Source organism: Xenopus laevis, chromosome 3L (genome assembly GCF_017654675.1).
Source record: "Xenopus laevis strain J_2021 chromosome 3L, Xenopus_laevis_v10.1, whole genome shotgun sequence".
NCBI classification, from domain to species: domain Eukaryota; kingdom Metazoa; phylum Chordata; class Amphibia; order Anura; family Pipidae; genus Xenopus; species Xenopus laevis.
Genome location: NC_054375.1, coordinates 116714693 through 116734937, shown reverse-complemented (window position 1 = coordinate 116734937; position 20245 = coordinate 116714693). Strand labels below are relative to the sequence as shown.

The 20245-nt window shown below is 35.2% G+C and overlaps 1 protein-coding gene across 5 annotated transcripts in view; it reads right to left on the bottom strand.

Annotated features, from left to right (window-relative positions):
* Nucleotides 1-20245, bottom strand: part of LOC108711464 (NT-3 growth factor receptor) — a 364980-nt gene that overhangs the window by 165095 nt on the left and 179640 nt on the right. For 4 of the 5 annotated variants that reach the window (XM_018253223.2, XM_041586853.1, XM_018253222.2 and 1 more), the window contains exons 6-12: nucleotides 19389-19546; nucleotides 18120-18262; nucleotides 16710-16851; nucleotides 14932-15228; nucleotides 12923-12943; nucleotides 12336-12403; nucleotides 9302-9404 (exon numbers count right to left, since the gene is read on the bottom strand). In XM_018253223.2, coding sequence (XP_018108712.1) covers nucleotides 9302-9404; nucleotides 12336-12403; nucleotides 12923-12943; nucleotides 14932-15228; nucleotides 16710-16851; nucleotides 18120-18262; nucleotides 19389-19546 — 932 coding nt within the window. The remainder of the gene's footprint in view (nucleotides 1-9301; nucleotides 9405-12335; nucleotides 12404-12922; nucleotides 12944-14931; nucleotides 15229-16709; nucleotides 16852-18119; nucleotides 18263-19388; nucleotides 19547-20245) is intronic. The other variant, XM_041586854.1, reaches the window with a different exon arrangement.

The window sequence follows — 20245 nt, the reverse complement described above, 5'->3', positions numbered from 1 at the left end:
GCAATACACCAATAGTCAGATAGTGTTGTTCCCTAAATGTATTGAGATATTGAAAAATTCATTCTGACTTTTATTTTTTTTTCCCTTTATCTTTATAGCCATAGCAGTTCATGTTTATTGACTTTGTGTACTCTGTGCTTAGTTTAGACAATGCAGACAAAACAAAAATAAACTTGTGTTTTTACAGAAATGTGGTATTAACTATTTCTACTACTCCTCTGTTCAGCTACACAAGAGGAGCTATAGCAGCAATAATGACAACTGCACAGAATATACTGTTGCTACATGCAGAGCGAGGGAGTAGGCAAAGAAGAGAGAGTAGTTAAAGAGATCTGGTGGAAGGTCTTGTTCTTGCTGCCTACTAAAACAAAGCAAATTCTCCTTTATACATCACACAAATGAGTCCCTGACCGAGTGGAGCCTGTATGTAAGGGTGTTGGATCTGATATCTGGAAATGTATTATTTAGAAAGCTGAGAAATACAAACATGCAATTTCCCATTATAATAATAAACAAGAGGTCCTCTGCACTCAACCATGCTCAATATGCTATGGAAATTATTACATTTTCTGCATTAAGCTACAACAAAGTGCCCTCCCCTTTAAACAAAGCAGGGATTGTTTGTCTATATTTTGTAATATATTTAATCTGACCAACTATGTCAAAGTCACCCACTTTCATCAGATTCATTAAGAATCTTACTTCATTAAAACATTTTCATAGAGACCCTGCCTGTATGAATTCTGTGGCCACAGCCTCATTGCACCTCTGCCTAATGGTTTGAAAGGTAGTAGTGATCAGAAATTTCCATATCCCATTATGTCCTATTCAGATCTTCCAGTCTTCCATCTTGATAAGTGGAATCAAGTGGAATTAAGAAGAAGTCAACATTTCAACTGCTTCATGCCCATATATCAGATCACTGTAAGCTGCATTGTTTCCAAATACTTAATTAAATTAATTGATGGGAATTATTCAAAACTCCTATCAACTTTGAGGATATGGAAAGGTGACTTTCACACTTTAAGCTAGAGGGCTGCAGGTTAGATATTTAAAGGGTAGCAGCATATTTAAATACTTAATTTGTGCTTTAAATTATTAAATCAAAATTGATTTATTGTATTTCTACTGCTGAACAGTGAAAAAGTAAGTTTTGTTTATAAAGGAAAATTAGTAATACGTCATTATAACAATCTATTCAAAGGCAAATGCATACTATAATAAAGGATTGATTAGATCCAAATTTGTTCTCCAATGTTGATTTGCATTGAAGGTCAAGGTTTTGGATACTGCTTAGTGTTGATCATGAGCAGCAATGAACATTACCACCCAATAAATCTAAGTGGACTGCTCAAAGCAATCTTTGATATATGTGACATTAAACACATTCCTGTATGCCAGAAACATTCATAACTTCAGGGAAATATCAAACTGCAGGGAATCTATTTATTTTGGAAATAATGCAACGATGGAATGGCACAATCACAGAAATTAATAAATCAGCCCCTGATTGTCATAGTTGGAATGTTCTCATGAGTTCTCAGAGTTAACTAAGCACATATTTAATGCAGAGGAGATCTCAAAACATGCTCAACGTTCACAGTTCACAGTTTATTCCAGAAACAAAGCATTGTGGGAAAATGGATTAATTTGATAATGATGTCCCTTTAAGTGACAATTAACACTAGAATATGTGGCCTGTGTTGCATAATTTTATCTTAAAAGACACAATCCAGGAACAAGTAAGACTGTACACCTCTTAAATGTAGAGCCAATAACATGGAATCAGTGGGTATTAATCTACAAAAATATTTGATTTCAAATTGATTGTGTTTACAGTGAGCTAAATACTACCAGTATAATTGTGCTATAACATGCAAAATCAGAAGTAAGATGGCACACACTCCAGCAAATGTGCCAATAAGTAGGCATTTTCGGATACAGGGACATAACAGTAACCAGGGCTAAAAGCTCGGGGAGAAGAAGAAATAGTAATATAGTGTAGTATTTCCTTATTAGGTAGGTGGCACCCCTGTGTATGTTAAGGATAAAAAAGTGTCTCTCCACCTGTGTGGTTCAATCACCCCGCAACCATTCATTTAGCAGCTCAGATTGATTATCTGAAACATCAGACTTCTCCAATTTTTCCAAACTATTCAGAGACATTTCTGAAGCCTTGAGAAAGTCCGTCTGAGACGAAACGCGTCGGCTGTGACGTCATCCAAGGAGGCCCAGACACCACACGCTGATTGTGCCGGCAAATCAACATCTTTACACAGCGGAACAAACCTGGTTGGAGCTGGGAACACCTTGGAATGACTATTATACGTGCATACTTCAAAATTCCTTTGTGAGTGTAATTTTAACTTTTAAATCTATTTTAATAAATTGTTTTACACGATGTCAAGCATATGTCCTTAGATGCCAAACGAACGGAACAACAACAACAAACATCTTTAATGCGAGCAAATATTTAAAACGTCTGTGAGTATATTCGTATGTCAGACACAGACGGTGAAATATTTATATTGCTGGTGAATGGTTGCGGGGTGATTGAACCGCACAGGTGGAGAGACACTTTTTTATCCTTAACATACACAGGGGTGCCACCTACCTAATAAGGAAATACTACACTATATTACTATTTCTTCTTCTCCCCGAGCTTTTAGCGCTGGTTTTTCTACACACATTTCCTATTGCATATCCGAAGGAGAACGGATCCTTTAACCGGCAGAGGGGCGTGAGCTACAGAACTTGGATATTTTTTTCGTTTTACATAACAGTAACCAGTTGAGATGGCTGGTCTTACAAGTGGTGAATGTACCTCCAAGAGGGGGGGGGGGTTATAATCGCATATTACTGCAGAAAGAAATTATGTGGATAGAAAAATTGAACACCATGGCCCCAATGGGATTAAATGAGGACCTACATTTTTCCTTTTATTTTTGAAGTAGTGATGTGCCTTCTTTATGTAATTGTAAGTCATAGTGATGTGCAATGACCCCAAATTGGGAAATTTCAGTTTATTCATATTGTGTTTATTTTCACAGTCACAAGAAAAATCATGGCTTATGGACATATTCTTCAGTAAAGTCACTTGTGGACACTTTTATGCACATGTTGTCACTATACAGGTATTTTAATATAATGATATAACGTCATGATATAATGTTAATATACAATGTATCACTTTGCATATAATAATATGTATCACTTTGCATATAGACTAATGCTTAAATGCACCTAGTGATGTCATTTAATTAGAGGGGAGGAGTATTCCACCTCTGCACCTTTTTATAGCTGTGTTTGGAATTACATGTATGAAAGCACTTGATAAAGGAGGCTGTACCTCCAAAATGTTGTGTGGAGAACTCAATAAATCACTAAAGAATTATCACATTTGCTGGAGTGTGTACCATCTTACTTCTGATTTTACATGGAATATTGGAACCGATTGATGCAGCAAGGTTTCAAGATAGAGCACCACAACTGCAGCCCTCTTGAAGTATTGCAAGTATTATAATTGTGCTATAATTCTATTCAAAAAACAGTTACAATCTGTCTATAAAAAATGTAATAACCAATTATTTAATGGTAAATTACAATGGAGAAACTTTGGAAAAAACATTTGACATCCACATGAATATCAAATGAATGTCCTTTGATCAGGGGTTTTATAATGAATTTCAAATGAATTGACATTGAGTTCTTAAAAGATTTCCTGAAACTTACTTAATATATTGCCTTTGCTTTTTTGTTCTACCTTGAGAAATAATTTAAAAAATACCAAAATAAAAAACAGATCTTCTCCATGCACAGCTAATATGATGTCAGCCACCAGATTCCCTTTCCCTGACATTTTAATCAATATATTGACTTAGGAACACATTTACTAATACTCAAATTTTTTTTGGCAAACAAACATGACCAAACTTCCATCTATGATATTAACTAATTTATCAATAATTTTTCTCAAAAAAAATTGGAGAGACAAAATGAGATGCCAAAGTCGAATTGTACAATTGACGTTTCTAAAACTTGACTTTTTCGGATTATTGGCCAAAACCCCAAAATTTTTTTGGATTATCCAGCAGCGCAAATCACAATATCAAGACACAACTTCAGGGACATCTGCCATTGACTTCTATATGACATTGACAGGTTTGAAATGGCGTAGTTTCAGATTCTGATTTGTAGCAGCTTTGGGGTAAGATACATTTGAGGGTTTTTTTTTGTTTCCACTAAAAAGTCGAGTTTTTCCCCTAAAACCTTGACCAGAAAAGATTAAAGTTTAATAAATGGGCCCGTTAATATTGAAATATTAAGGAGCCCAAGCACACTAGCAGATCCATCCAATATATTTCTAACAGCAAACAGTCTATAATGGGTTTCTGGATAACGGATCCCATACCTGTAAATTATATTCTTTCTTATAAATGGTGCTTAGTGGTGTCATCAGATAAAACCAGTGTCTAGTGATGTAATTTGTAACATAACCAACTAAAACGTGTGCTATTACAAATAATGCACCCCAGTAAAATTTGAGGATATTAGAAGTCACCTTGGAGTTCCATGACCATGACAAGCTTTTAGGCTTGTGCCTTTATATGGTCATGGAGCTCCTCTGTAACTTATTAGAGAAGTGAGCACTTCTTGGAAGCATTCTTCATGTCTTTAACCACAATGTATCCCAGAATTTCAGTGTCATTGCAATTACTGGTGATACATTAAGGGGCACATTTACTAAGGGTCGAATATCGAGGGTTATTGGACCATCAAAGTAATTTACCGCAATTTACAGCATTTACTTTGATCGAACGATTAAATCCTTCGAACCGAACAATTCAAAGGATTTTAACCCATCGAATGAATGATTTTCCTTCGATCGGAAATTGCTTAGAAAGCTTATGGGGAAGGTCCCTATAGGGTAACATTGGTGCTCGGTAGGTTTTAAGTGGCTAAGTAGCTAGTCAAAGTTTTTTTTAAAGAGACAGTACTTCGACAATCGAATGGTCGAATAGTCAAACGATTTTTAGTTTGAATCGTTCGATTCGAAGTCAAAGTCGTAGTCAAAGGTCGAAGTAGCCAATTCGATGGTCGAAGTAGCCAAAAAAAACCTTCGAAATTCGAAGTTTTTTTCATTCTAATCCTTCACTCGAGCTAAGTAAATGTGCCCCTAAAACTGACACAGTTCCGCTTGCACTTTGTAGCACATTGGATGTAGTTGCACCAAAAATCAATATGCATTGTTGTCAGCTTTTCCTTTATTCAAATTAACGTTACTTAATGCATATATATATTGTAAGGTTTCATAGGTTGCATCAGTACGTAGTTTATGTAATAAAACACCTTACTGGGAAAGTTGTTATTTAAAAAGACGTCTAAAAAATTGCTGTGAGCAATAGAAATGTGAAGTACAGTAAATGTCTTAGCAAGTATACTAAATTCTAAGTGGAAAGTTTAATTCTCAAAGATTTCTTTTTTATTTTCAAATGGTATTATGTTCTTGCATGTAACTGTCAAGCAGTTTCTTAAGCCAAACTGTATATTCAACACACTTTTTTTCCCTGCAAGTGCAACATGACCCCGATGTAGGGAGAGCGTATTAGTCACTCAGTTTATTCTAATAAACAGTGAGTCCTGTCAACTCACATTTTTCTCTACTGAGTTCCTCAGTGCTAATTTACACAGGGACTGTAAAGGAAGTCTTGCATCTGTTATTCAATATCAACAAGAAGTGTTAAGCAGGAAGAGTGGAAACAAAGTCAATGAATGTGGCATTACGCCAAGTCAAGAAAATTCACTGAACAACAGAAAGATATATAACCAATGTTCTACAGGGAAGATCTCCTCTAGAAGCCAACTCAATTCTTTATAGTTCTTATTAGGTAAATCGTCACAAAGGTGTTGCTAGTTTACAATTTACACCTGTCTTCAAAACAATTATGGATGAGAAGGTATTTAAAGGGGGTGTCTACTTTTTCGTTGACATGTCTTCAAAAAGTTTCTATTGCCAAAATAAGTATTTTGACAATAGGGACTTAACCAAAAGTTTCCCTTGTGAAGGCTCAGGGCAGAGCGAGTAGCTTCTCCTTATTGACTGAATTGTATTTTCTGGCAATACTATTAAGACTATGCAAAAAAGAAATAAAGGAATTGGCCATGCACAGTATTAAAGATACTCCTATCTGTTCTGTGCAGTCAATCCCCACACATAAGTAGTGGCATCGGGTGGTGGCAACAAACTCTTTCACTGAGACATTGTAGGACAAAAAGTTGCATAACTTCAAGAGAAAAATTGAAGGAAGCAAGTGATTTTTGTTAACAAGCCACTATTGTCAATATACTTATTTACTGAAACAATGCTAACACATATAATGGATAACCCCATTAATCAAATTCTCCTTCCTAGTGAAACCTCTGGTAAGAATCTGCAATTAGCAATTAGAGCGAATAGAGATTTACAATACAGAACTTATTAGCTCATCTCATCTTTAATGCTAAGAATGTATGAAGAACATACTTCCTTTTTATTGGTGTATTCTGCCCCTTAAAGCACAAATAAAAAAAAACCCACTGAAATACACATACATACACAAACACTGTATACAAGTATGGGATCCATTATCTGAAAACCCCTTATCCAAAAAGCTCTGAATTATGAAAAGGTCATCTCCTATAGACTCCAAATAATACAATTGTTTATTTATTTTCCCTTTTTCTCTGTAATACAATACAGTACCTTGTAATTGATCCAAACTAAGATATAACTAATTCTTATTGGAAGCAAAACCAGCCTATTGGGTTTATTTCATGTTTATCTAATTTTCTAGTAGATTTAAGATATGAAGATCCATATAATAGAAAGATCATTATCCAGAAATCCCCAGGACCCAAGCATTCTGGATAACAGGTCCCATACTTGTATAACAATACATCTATTTTTTCTTTTATCATATCCTTACATGAGAATGCACTTGAACAGTTCCATATAGTTGTGACATCTTATAGATCAAATGTCAATAAATGCCTAATTTGTGATGCTGGTGTCTTAAATCAGGAGAGACAGCACCAGAATTTGATAATTATTCATGTGATAACCAAAACATGTACAGTTTATTGGAAAATAAGTATTACTTGGTATGTTAAGATCAGTATATATTCTTTGGAAGGTTATTCCCTCTTGCATGAGAAAACATCTATTGTCATTTTAGAACATCATTGCTGACTTTTCTGTCCATAAAGGGAACTAGTCATTTTCCATTTATAATAGGCTATTCAATCCCCTTTGTAATGCCCTGCACCCTGATATGGATTTTCCTTCTAGACACAATATGACTTTCACTCTTTTTACCACTAGAAAATAAAAGATTTGTATTAGTAAATCAATATTTACTTCTTAATCCCTTCTGTATAGGTAAAAGTAATACTATTCAACGAATGCATAATGATTCAGAAAAGAGGATAAAGAGACACAAATTATTTCTGTTGAAATAAGTTAAATTCTGCAAACTTCTTGGTATATAATAAAAATGTGTTTTATTGGTGAATCAAGGTACATATTTATGTTGCGTCACTTTTAATGTTTTCCACTGATTACTCCTCTATATCTCATTGCAGTTACTTGTATGCAGTTCATTGATTCATGATTTATAAATATTAATGTCTTTCAGAGAAAACATTTTGCACTTTCAGGATTATTATCACTTCCTTCTAGATAAACTTCAATACCTTAGAGCAAATTGCATCTATAGGCTTCTTGTGGCTACCTTAATGACTCTATGGAAGGAAAATACAGATAAGAAATCCTTTGTTTGTTGCTCTGTTTACAGACAACTGGGCTATTGCATAGATAAGCCAACCTTTGTCCAAGCTTTTTCAAAATGTTTATTTAGAGGGTCAGTCCATTTCCACAAAAGTAGCATTTTAAAATAGTACACCCAAAACAACTTTTTAAAATTGTGATTTATTTTCTAATTTCTTTACCGTTTTTTAAAATTTAAATTGTAAAAAAATTCTCTTTGTAGGGTAGATCTGCCAACCCTCTAAACTATTACAAGTTGATGCATTTCTTAGACCATTCGAGTAGTGCCAACAACCAATGTATCAGTAACAATTGCTTAATATTAAGTGGAGCTGCTGCAGCTGCTGAAAAAATGTAAACAAAAAATGCAACAGTTTGAGAGTTGGGAATGGGAGAAAATATTGATTATTATCAGGAATGGACGGGGCTAAGTGCAAAAACTGCAAGAAAAAGCAACAATGTTTTTTTCGTTTTTTTTGTATTTTGTTCTCTGTCCCCATGATGAGCACCTCCAGGTTCAGGTCTTTGCACTCAGCTATGGAGCACAGGATCTGTGCTTCCCCCCCATTAATAAAGTGCTGCCTATATTTGGCAGATACTCTGCACTTCACACTGAATTTTAATCAAGCATGAGGTGCAGAGGGCAGTTATGCCCCAGAAACAAGTGCCTTGTGAATGACCATTAAGGCATGTGAAGTTGTGCCCCCTTGCATCCAGGGGTTTTAAATAAATAAGGGCATATAAAACAAATTCATTCATAGAACTTGGGGCTAGAGAAGTAAATTTCAAACTAATGTGTTTTTTCACAATTTAAAGGAGAAGGAAAAGCTAAAATTAAGTTAGCTTTATCAGAAAGGTCTATATAAATACACCAGTAAACCCTCAAAGTAATGCTGCTCTGTGTCCTCTGTCAAAAGAAACACAGCATTTCTTTCCTTTTAATGTATACACATGGACTTCTGTATCAGACTTCCTGTTTTCAGCATAAACCTCCAGGGCAGGGCTTGAGCATGCTCAGTTTGCTCCTCTCCCCCTCCCTCCTCCCATCCCAGCTGTAATCTGAGTACAGAGCTGTATGTAAACAGGGGGAGACTCAGGCTGGAAGTGATGTCACACCAAACTTATATGGCAGCTTCTATCCTAAACAAACAGAGACAGTGTCTAGAGCTGTTTACTCAGGTATGGTAAAGCGTTTTGTAGAATAAATATAGCGTTCTATCTTGCACTATTGTGGCTAATCTGTTGGCAATAAAATGTCTTGGAGCTTTCCTTTTCCTTTAAATGAGTCATTATTTGGCTGGTGCTTTTGAACAAGTTTTGTGAAAGTGAATTGGCCATTTGATATGTTTACATTAATATACTAAATGGTTAGTACAATATACAGCACTTCATTAAAAGAGTGATAATATATATATTTAACGTGCATCCAAATAATTTACAGTAAATTTGAAAGTATTTAAACCATTACATTTAGCTGCCAACACTTATCAGTCCTACCTTTCATTCCAAATTTTGACCGACGTCCATACTTATTAATTACAATGAAGAGAACCACCAACAGGACACATGCAAATGCTGCTAATCCAACGGCTATAGATACCTGCAGAAATATAAAAATATACATTTACTATTGTAGAAAAAACCACTACTTATCATAGCCCAATAATGTATATAGGAAGGCAACCACAAAGTGATGATTTTACACATGAGAGTATTCCTCTTTGTGCTTTATATGATTTACAAGAAAGCCTTGCATCTCTATTAAATATGTATAGGAAATGGTATATACATTTAATAGATGAAATGGAATCAAATATAACATAGGCAAAATTGACTCTCTGGAACAGCCACTCTCTGCTTCCTGTATAATATAAATGCAAGTAGTGATGGGCGAATTTGCGCCGTTTCGCTTCGCCGATAAATTCGCGAATTTCGCGAAACAGCGAAAAATTCGTGAAATGGCGCCGGCGTCTCGTTTTTTACGCCGGCGCCCGTTTTTTCGACGCCGGTGCCCGTTTTTGGCGCCGGCGCCCGTTTTTGGCGCCGGCGTCCGTTTTTCGGAAAAAAAATTTTGACGCCGGCGAATTTTTTGACGCGAATTTTCGCGGACGATTCGCGAATTTATTCGCTGGCGGCGAAACGCGCAAATTCGCCGCGAATTCGCGCCTGGCGAATAAATTCGCCCATCACTAAATGCAAGCACAACTGTGATATCAATGCAAAATGTGTGTCCTCTGATGCTCTTCACAAATGGTCTTACACTTATACACACTCTTTAGCATTTTGTGTCTAGTGCCAGTGCAACATTCTTTCTGATCTATGCAAGGTCCTATGGGTGCAAGTGAGTCCTGGAATTAACGTAACTATTGAAACCCCCGGCTGTATTACATATGCAACGGACGTCCTCCAGTGAATTTGGATGCTAATGCTGTTAGTCACACTGCACACCATAATTTACATTATCCGCACACAAATACGGTAAGAAAAATGCGCAATCAAATTTGTCCAAGAATGCTGCTAACTTGCACCTGCATTTTTGAACCACCAGCAAGTTTTGTCACACGGTATTTACAGTGTAGTTCACAGATGTTAGTCCACCTTGTAATTCTGGGGGGGGGATGCTGAATTGTGGGTAAAACAAAACATGGTACATGGTGTTTTACATCCAGTTTTTTTACTTTGAAAATGCCCGTCTTTTTTCAATTAATGGCTTTCATTTCATTTAATTGGCTGCTTTAGAAAATACTAATATTATGTATACACCACTTTAATAAGCACTTAAACCTGGCATCATTAGAGCGCTGCTGGTTATTAATGCATTCTGTCTCTCAAAATTTCTCTTGGGGAGAGTCACTGTTTCCAGGTGCAGCTCTGTAGCTATCTTTGTACTTCTCTGTTTTACAGATATCCCAAGGAATTTACAGTGAAACCTCACGTTTTTCAACATTTTACACCAAAGATGGCAGTTTGTTCTCTATGAATCTTATTTAGTTGTTACTGATGAGTGAAATTAAAAAGTTTAAAATAATAACCACATTCACATTTTGCCCCCCCATAGTGTAACATTAATGCTGCAAGGCTTGTCATTAACACAAATAATAATGTATTTCAAGTAAAACAGACTCCTGTGCTTATATCCTTTAAGCACTTTAAGAATAAGTTACTTTAACTCATTTCCCTGATTTTAAATTTTCCTGGATTTTAAACAATCTTTTCCTGGTCCCCTGAAAAACCATTAAATGGGGGTACTACTGTATACCCAAGGGGGTTATTCATCAAAATCCAAAAATATCTCATTATTTTCTGAAATCTACTCTTACCAAATCAGCTTGAGCTATTTCCCTTTATACATCAATATATTTTCCCGACAATTTCCTGTAAGAAAAAAACTCGATAGTGATCAATCAAATCGTACGAATTTTCCAGATTTTCCACCTGAAAACGTAGATTTTTTTCGGATTTTTGCCCAAAACCAAAAAATCCGGCATCTCAGACCTTCCGAGGTTGTATATACAGTAAGTCAAAGGGAGAAGTCCTGAAGATATTCTGATCTGTGTTGGGTTTCGTGCAATAATCCAAAGATTTTTGCACGAAACCCAACACAGATCAGAATATCTTCAGGACTTCTCCCTTTGACTTACTGTATATACAACCTCGGAAGGTCTGAGATGCCGGATTTTTTGGATTCTGACTTTTTTCTATTCTCGGGGTATAGTAAATACTTAAAAAATGTGGGGGGTTTTTTTCACAAAAAAATCAATTTTTATAGTCAAAAAAACTTGAATGTAATTGGCACACTTATTTCTATGTGGCTGCATGGTATTTGTTCTCTTTATTTGCAGTCTTAACAGAACAATGCACTCTACTGACAAGCATCCGAGGGCCTACTTATCAAAACTTGAATTTGTGCAGTTTTAGAGGTTTTTTCAACCTCAACTAAACTCACATATAAAAAAAAACATGAATGTATATTTATTTATTAAAGGATCCAAATATAGAAATTAAGACTGAGTAAAAACAAAGAACAAATCTGAAAAAGAATACTCATGCTATTTCAATTTCTTTTAAAAAAGTAAAACCTTTAAAAGCTCAAAGCAAATAAAGATTTTACAATGGAAAAGGACAGCTCCCATTGACTTCTACATGACCTCATCAGATTTTAGATGGAGAAGGTTTTCAAATTAAAATATTTTTACACTGAATAAATAAAACTTTTTAGTAGTTTAGAATAATTTTTCTAATACATGATTTTTAGAACTAAAAAGTTTGATTTGGAGAAACAAAAAAAAAATACATCAATAAATTGGTCCCTGAGTGTCACTCAGCAATGCTGATTGCTCTGTTGATTATTTGAAGAAAAAGATTTATAGATGGAAAAATAAATGCTAGCCCCTCTAAGTAAAAAGATGGTGCCCAAAACTTGTTGTATTCTATATTGTTCTAGGAAAATGTGTTGATCTGAGAACATTGTATCAAAAAGGTGGAGCTGAGATGAGAAACTGTTTTTTGTAGCCATCAAAATGTAACTTACACCAAAAGTGTCCTCTTCTGGCTTATGAGTCACACTGATAGGAGGCGTGGGACTTCCAAAATCTGCTACTGAAACAAAAATAACTCCATGAGCAATACATTATTATGTTCCTTACACATATCTTTCTTAAAAAGGCACTTGCTATTTTTATCTCACAGTTCAGATAATTGGATACCAGCAGTACAACTGTACTTCTCTACCTGGGGACGTGTCTTATTGTGTATTAAAAAAAGTCCTTAGAGGTTTGAAGTCATCCTACTACTATTCAGAAATATTCTTACATGGACGCATTGTTACTTATTAAGGCAAGATCATATTTTATTAATTATTTTTCTGTGAAGTTGCAATGACCTAAGAGACATGCATTTCATTAACACAGAAGAAGGTTACTAATAAATAAAACAGTCCTTAGTGGAATGCATATGTTGGTGAGTAGTGTGATTTCTGTGTCATATCCCCTTTGGCTTTCCTGTCAACATGATCTATTAGCCATGTGGCATTAAGAGTACAGGCCTTTCAGTCTTATTCTCGGTTTTATGTATAATGTAACCGATTTCGCCTAGGAAAAGGAAAGGGTGTAAGCTTACCAGAAAAGTAGTAATCAGTCTCTGCAAAAAAAAAAAAAAGTGAAGACAAAAGTGTAAATATTTTGCATGAAGTAGCTGTTAATTAGGCAGTAAAACATAAGGATATACATTAGTTTAATCAATGAAAAATAAATGGTTCTAAGGACATCTTCATCTATATACAAAATACACAAGAGTCAATTAATATCTTGCACATTATGTCTTTTTAAATGGTGCGTAGTGATGTTATCAGTTATAATTGGCATTTAGAGATGTAATTGATGTCACATGACTCATGGGTACTTGTGTATTATAATAAATAATGACCCCCTGTTCAAGTCAACTCTGATTTTCATGACCTGTATAAGCACTCAGCCTTCGGTTGTATGTATTATATTGTATATTTTGGCATCTTGACCTGTAACTAATACAGATATGAGATCTATCATCCAGAATGCTCATGACCCGGGGGTTTCCAGTAAGAGGTGTTTCCATATTTTAGATTACCATGCTTTATGGCTACTACAAACATCTAAACATAAATAGGTGGAATTGGTTTGTCATGAACACCGATTTATACAGTTTAGTTATTAAATACAAGGTCAATGTCTATTATAACCTAAAGAATAAACAAACCCTCTAAAAATCAGGAATTGCTTGTTTGAATAGGAATGAGCCTATTTTGGAATTTTCTAGATTTTGGATAATACTGTCATTTTCTATTTAATTGTTTACATATTTGGTTACATTTCCATCAACCTGGAACAATAAGAATAAATCAAAATGTCAAAAATGCCTAACTGTAAGTGAATAATTTTATAAGCCATACACACATTGGCCCAGATTCAATTTAATGAGAAAAATCTCTTGAAAACTCAATAGAAGTCTACGGGGAATTTCAGAATTGAATTAAGAAATACAGTATTCTAAAATTGAATCTGGCCAATTATTTGATCATTTATCAGTAACCTTATTGAGTTAGCTATTTAAAAGAATACAACCAGGTAATGTCTTACACTGTACCATTCTTTACCACCCTTATACAGTACATGATCAGTAAACACCTGGCTGGTCTGTTGTTAATACATGACTCAGAGGGGCTGAACCATAATAAAAAAAAAACTAAGGAATTTAATCTGAATCCCAGAAATGTGTATATCCACTAACCAATGTTTACTGAACCTTTCTCCTGTGAGAAAGGTGAAGGTACTGTAAACTGTTATAAATGAAGTGCTTAGAGCACTTGTGTAGTTCCTAATAACTAAAGATGTGTAACCTTTCTGTGCTAAACCATTACCCTGCCTTTGAAGAAAAAAATATATTTAAAATCTGGTGTCAGAAAATCATTTTCTGAAAGCTGAATAAATGTTGCCTATATATAGCACCGTTTCTAATGGAATTTATTTTGAAGCTTGATGCACTGTTGTGCAATGTATATTGCTCCATTTCATATTTCACATTGATTGATATTTTGTGAGATATTATTTTATTATGTATGGTACAAAGACTGATGTTCTAGATTATATTCTGTGAGACATAGACTGACGCTTTAGGCTCCAGACTGCCGTTAGAAAAAAATGCAGTTTGATATTCTGGGGGGGGGGGGAGATTCTATTCTATATACCAAAGCTGAAATGCTTAGATTTGTAGTGCAAACTCAGTCTTTGATTAAATTCTTAAATTTCAAGATCTTGGGGATGACAGGTCAAGCTACTGTTTGCTACAAAAAGACAATCCCTTTAATAGATTGCTTAGGAGTGTTAAACAGTTGTAAAACAAGTCTTAAGTATTAAATGATACTGAATGTGCCAAAGACTGACCTTTGGGTGTGCATCCTTACAGATATTAGAAAGAAATTGACAATCAACCCTCTGTTCTTCTTTATATAGTCTTGTCATTGGCAACATATACTGTAGCTATGCAAGCCTTCAATGTATATATCATGCACTATTGCTTTGTATGTGTTTTTCTAATTGTCAAGTTGTAGTACCCCAGCCTTTAAACATGTGTATGTGTATTTATAAACTTACCTGGGAATGGTTGCCCCAGAAAATGGGCATAAACTGTTTGCTTGGCAACTCCAAGCTTATTAGTAGCCACAAGCGTATAATTTCCATTGTAATAGTGTGTTGGCTTATTAAAGAGAAGACAGCCTTCTGTAACATTGTCCTGTCTGTAAAACTCAGTACGAATGAAATCCACCTCCCTAAGAGTTTTTCCATTATGGAACCAAGTTAAAATTGGTGGAGGATTCCCAAGCACCATAAATTCAATACAATGCTCAAGCCGTGATACTGGTTCTTTCAAACTTAAAATCCGGGGTGGAACTAGAAAAATGAAACATAGAAAACTTGCATTGTTAAAGTACAAAGAGAATGCAACATCCCTTTACACAAAGCTTATCCCAGCTCCCCCCATTACGCCCCTGTCACTCTATCCTGTCTCAAGTTTGGTTTTAGGAGTGCCTTTATATAGTCTAACTTCAACAGAATAAATTAAACTTGCACTAAAGTGATAAACTAAATTAAATAATACAGCAGAACAAACTCAGAGAAGAACTGAGAAGCAGACACAAAGTATATTATTATTATTATTATTATTATTATTATTATTATATATTATTATTATATTTTTATTATTATATTTTTATATTATATTATTTTATCTATATGTCTTTTCTGCTGCTTAGATTCCTCTTTAGCCTTGTTGTTGCATGATGCTTGTGCCTTAAGTATTACCTTATTAGTCGTGCCCTAAAATAAAATCCATTTCAGAGTTGCCCTACCTCATCCTTATATGTGATTATGTTAATGGAGTACTTCAATGACTGGTTCTGCTGGCCAAATGGATTCCACTTTCTAATCATATGAGTTTCTGATTGTGGCTAGAGATTTGTTTAGCATTGTTGCATAATTTGTGCTACAAGAAGCCTTTAGTGTGCTTGTCATGCTTGTTTATGTGTATAGCTAATATTATTTGACCCATTTTTCATTGTGGCATTGATAATTGCATGTATATGTCCCTTAATGTCCCAGCTCATCTCACTTGACTGATTTGAAGCATATCTGTAAGCCTTGCAAACTATCAGCATTAATGTCTTCTTGATGTCTTCTTCCAAAACTTGTATTTGTATTCATGGCATTGATATGTCGAGAGGCCACAACCAATGTCACTTAACTTGTGCAGAAAATGTGATGCATGTCCAACCAACTCAAAGCTGATGTGTCAGTGTTTCTAATGACTGTAGAAAGCAAACCAATCAAACAAGCGTACACTTGAGAAAGGGCATCACTCTGGGCCAGAAACATGTTGTGACGGTCAGTCTGAAATAAAACTCACTTTAGCTGTATTCTGCTTGGTTGAGTGCTCTCCTTTCTACAGTCATTGGCAGCATATTCAAGACGGGCAGTATGCCTTTAAGGGATTGATGCAAGATACTCTATTTCTTTGGTATCAGTGTTTCTGAAAACTTAGTTGACACCATACAGTAACTGTAACCGATTTGGTGTGGCTACTATGTACTTATGCTAATAAGTATGGTTAAAATTTGGTGGTAGCTTGGATGATTAAAAATATAAAATCATTGTATCTAAAATTCACACCAAGCTTTGTGGCCAACTTATATACCGTAGATGCGCAGAAAAAGCAAGATACCAGAGAACATTAAGGTCATACAGTACAAGAGCTTTCTAATTAATCCATTTCTTAATATGCAGAATCTGCATTGCCATAAAGGACATGTCTTACTTGATGTTACTATACTGTAACTGTAAATCTTATCCTGGTCATTGTTTTACATCCAACTTACAATACACAGTGAGGAGCACACTTGCATTTGTCATTCCCACCACATTCTCTGCAATACAGGTCAATATGAAGCCATTATCTTCATGTGCGACATTCACTAGCGTCAGGTTAATGGAATGCACGTTGGTCCAGTTCACATTACTCTGCAAATGCCATAATCGAGGTCCGTGAGGAATTAAGAGAAATATGTAAAATAAAAAGTTAAAAATGAAACAAAGCAACCAAGAAAAGAAAGAAGGAAGAAAAACTGTGAAGTTATCTGCGTTGAAAGAACAAAAGTCACTTTCATTATGACATCAAAGGATATTTCAGCAGAGGAAAGAAATTGGCTTCTACAAATGCTTTTGCTGTACCTAGTTATTTCCTTTACAACATTAACTGTATTTTTATCTCTATAATTGCAAGAATAAAGTCCCCATTTAAACAATAGCATAAAATTCATACAATTAATCTAGAACAGAATGTTACTCAAGTTGGCTTGCATACTGCAACTTCTCAATGTATTGTACATTAAAAAAAACTGTAAAGCCCCCAGCTCTAAATCTTGAATATAATAATAATGAATGTTTTGTATATTTTATCTGTACAAAGCAATTCAAAATGCACACAAAAGCACAAATTAAATGAATTGTTTATTGATCTGGAGCTATTAAAGATGAATAATGAGAAAAAATATTGGTGGTTTTTGCCAAATGACTTGTGTGAAATGTGCCTCCAAACTTAGACTGCTGTTCCTGTAAAATCAAATTCCTCCCTCCGGGAACAGCTGCCACAGTGTGAAGATGACCTTCTCATAGATAACTTTGCTTAAGGGGTTGGAGAAGGCTCCCACCTCTATAAAATATAGATATGAGATTAAAAATTCAGGATGCTACAGTGTTCACTCAGCTGAACAACATAGGCTTTCATCGTGTTGTGCTGTTGCCAAAAATGGTGTTGAAAAAAAAATCCATTTAATTTTTTGTTAAACCTCAGCTTTAAAAAAAAAAGAATATCTATATATATATTTTTTTTGTAGAAAGTGTGTAACAGGTCCTGACCTTGTAAACCCTTGTATTTATCTAAGCAATAATCAATTAAAGAAATGTATTTAATCATTACCATCACATATTGCGTGTGATTAGCGCCAGTGTTTTTTTCATTTTAGCCGGCACAGAGTGAGGGAAGGCATTTTGCGGAGATTGGTCGCGCAAATTCGAGCCGATTAGTCGCCAGGCGACCAAATCTCCCCAAACCACCCAGTGTGGCCTTACCCTTAAACCACATGCTTTTAGGAAATCATTTATTAACACTGGGCAAGTTTGCACCTGGGCAGTAACTCATGACAACCAATTAGATGATTGCATTCAGTGTTCAATCTGCAGCTGGCTGAGAAAAGATAAACAGCAGGTACGCATATTCAGCCTCTTACCTGATGTGTGTTAATAGAATGGAGATTTGTAACAATCCAGTCCACATCAGGTAGTGGAGAACCAGAACCATTGCAAGTGAGTACTGCATTGTCTCCTTCTTGCACAATCAGACTGCTATGGCTGACACTGATCTGGGGAAGGTCTGCACAAACAGAAAACATCATGTCAGTTGGAATATAAAATACATTACCATCACATTGTTATATGTCATCTTATGGGAACTTATCTGAGTTCAGCAGCTCACCACTGTTTAACATTCCACTGCAAATCTCATTATTTGTAGATATGGATTCATGTAATCATTTAAAATGTTTCGTGCACCTAGCTTGACACTCTGGGGTCCATTTAGTTATTATACTGCACTCTCTTGATAACTGCTATTTTTAATCTTGGAATTTACACTGATAGGACTTAGAGTAGACAAGATCAACCCCAACAATATGATCATCAATGTAATGTCCCCATGTTTCTAATCCTGAAAGTGATACATGGAATCCATCTAAATAAAAGGCTTTCGAACATTCAAGCTCCCGGTGCTACAAACAAGTACTCCAAGAATAAAGAATCATCTTTGACTTCTACATTCTTAGTAAAAGATCAGTTTTACTAAGCTGATTATTTTTTATCGCATATTCTAAAACGCCTGTTGTCACAAAGAGAAGAATTAAAGGCTGAGTGGCAATGAGAACCATTTATCTAGATAACAGGATCTAATCCATAGGAAGACAAGAAAGACAGAATATATTAAGATTGTCATTGCCACTAGAAACTGTGGAAAATTACCTCAAATTACTATTATTACTGCTGCAAATTAAAACGACTGCTTGTCAAACCCTGGACAGAGGCAACAGGTTAACTTGTTGATTGACACAATGACCCATGGTCATTTTCCAGCAAGATATTTTTAGTATATTTAATAATGTCAGATTATGGAAAATGCAAGTAGGTTTCTTTTTTTCATATAAAAATACATGGCACGTGTTTCATTTGTTTGAGTGGCTAAAGTTGCAAAAATAAATATTTCAAATCATAGATTGTGCTAAGGGGGCTCATCACACTCCTTAAAGCCTTACACAAAGCACATTACACTCCTACCCAAAACTAGTACAGATTCCTCTCTTTGTCTTGAGCTGGAACAAAACAATGCAGAGTACAGTGCTCACGCTTCAGCTTTCAAAAGTTTATGTATCGTCATAAAATGCTGTATAGTTTCAGAGTTTTCAATGCTAGCCAAGTGATAATTGCTAAAATGTAATATTGATTCTTACCACACTGTGAAATGTTCATTTCCTGGAGAGGAATGACAATACCCTCTGTATTCATGCAATAGAGCTGTTGCCTTTTCAAGTTGGCTTCATTTTTTGCCTGACCAAGTTGAATCCAGCGGATCTCACAGCTACAGTTAAAGTGATTCCTTTCTATTCTCCTAATTATGGAAGAAAGATATAAAAGAAAAAAAATATGGATATTGGTATAGTTAGTGTAAAGACATACATGACAACACAGAAATGTATTTAATGGGCAGATTAGTTGGTCCAACTTGTTTTTCTCTGCCATTCAATTATGTTTCCATATTTCTGACGAGCTATTGTGCTGATGAGTAATGTGTTTGGCAAGGTAAACAATGCTTTGTTTCAGTAATAAATATTTGCTAGTTGCATGAAAAATGTATTCACTCTGCCACAAACATCTTATAAATAGACACAACAGGTAAGTAGGACATCTAATTTCTGTTAATTAAAGCAATTTACTTGGTTTTGAATTTAATTCAGTTAATGGATTTGTTGCAAATAAAGGATGTACCTTTTGTTGGCCATTGGAAGCCCGGGGGCAGACACCAGGTTTATAAATGCAGGCATGACTTTACGCTGGACATAAAGCTCTTTCATTTGATGTATTAATTCAAGGTCAGATGTAGAAGCTGCAATTTTTTAATGGGACAATTCTCTGTAATGGTGTGTTAAAAGGGGAACGGATGGATCGTTCGATCGATGGATTAAAATCCTTCGAATCGTTCGATTCGAAGGATTTAATTTTTCCTTTGATCGCTCGATTGAAGGAAATGCTCAATATTCGATATCGATATTCGATTTTCGACCGTCAAAGTAAAATCCTTCGACTTCGA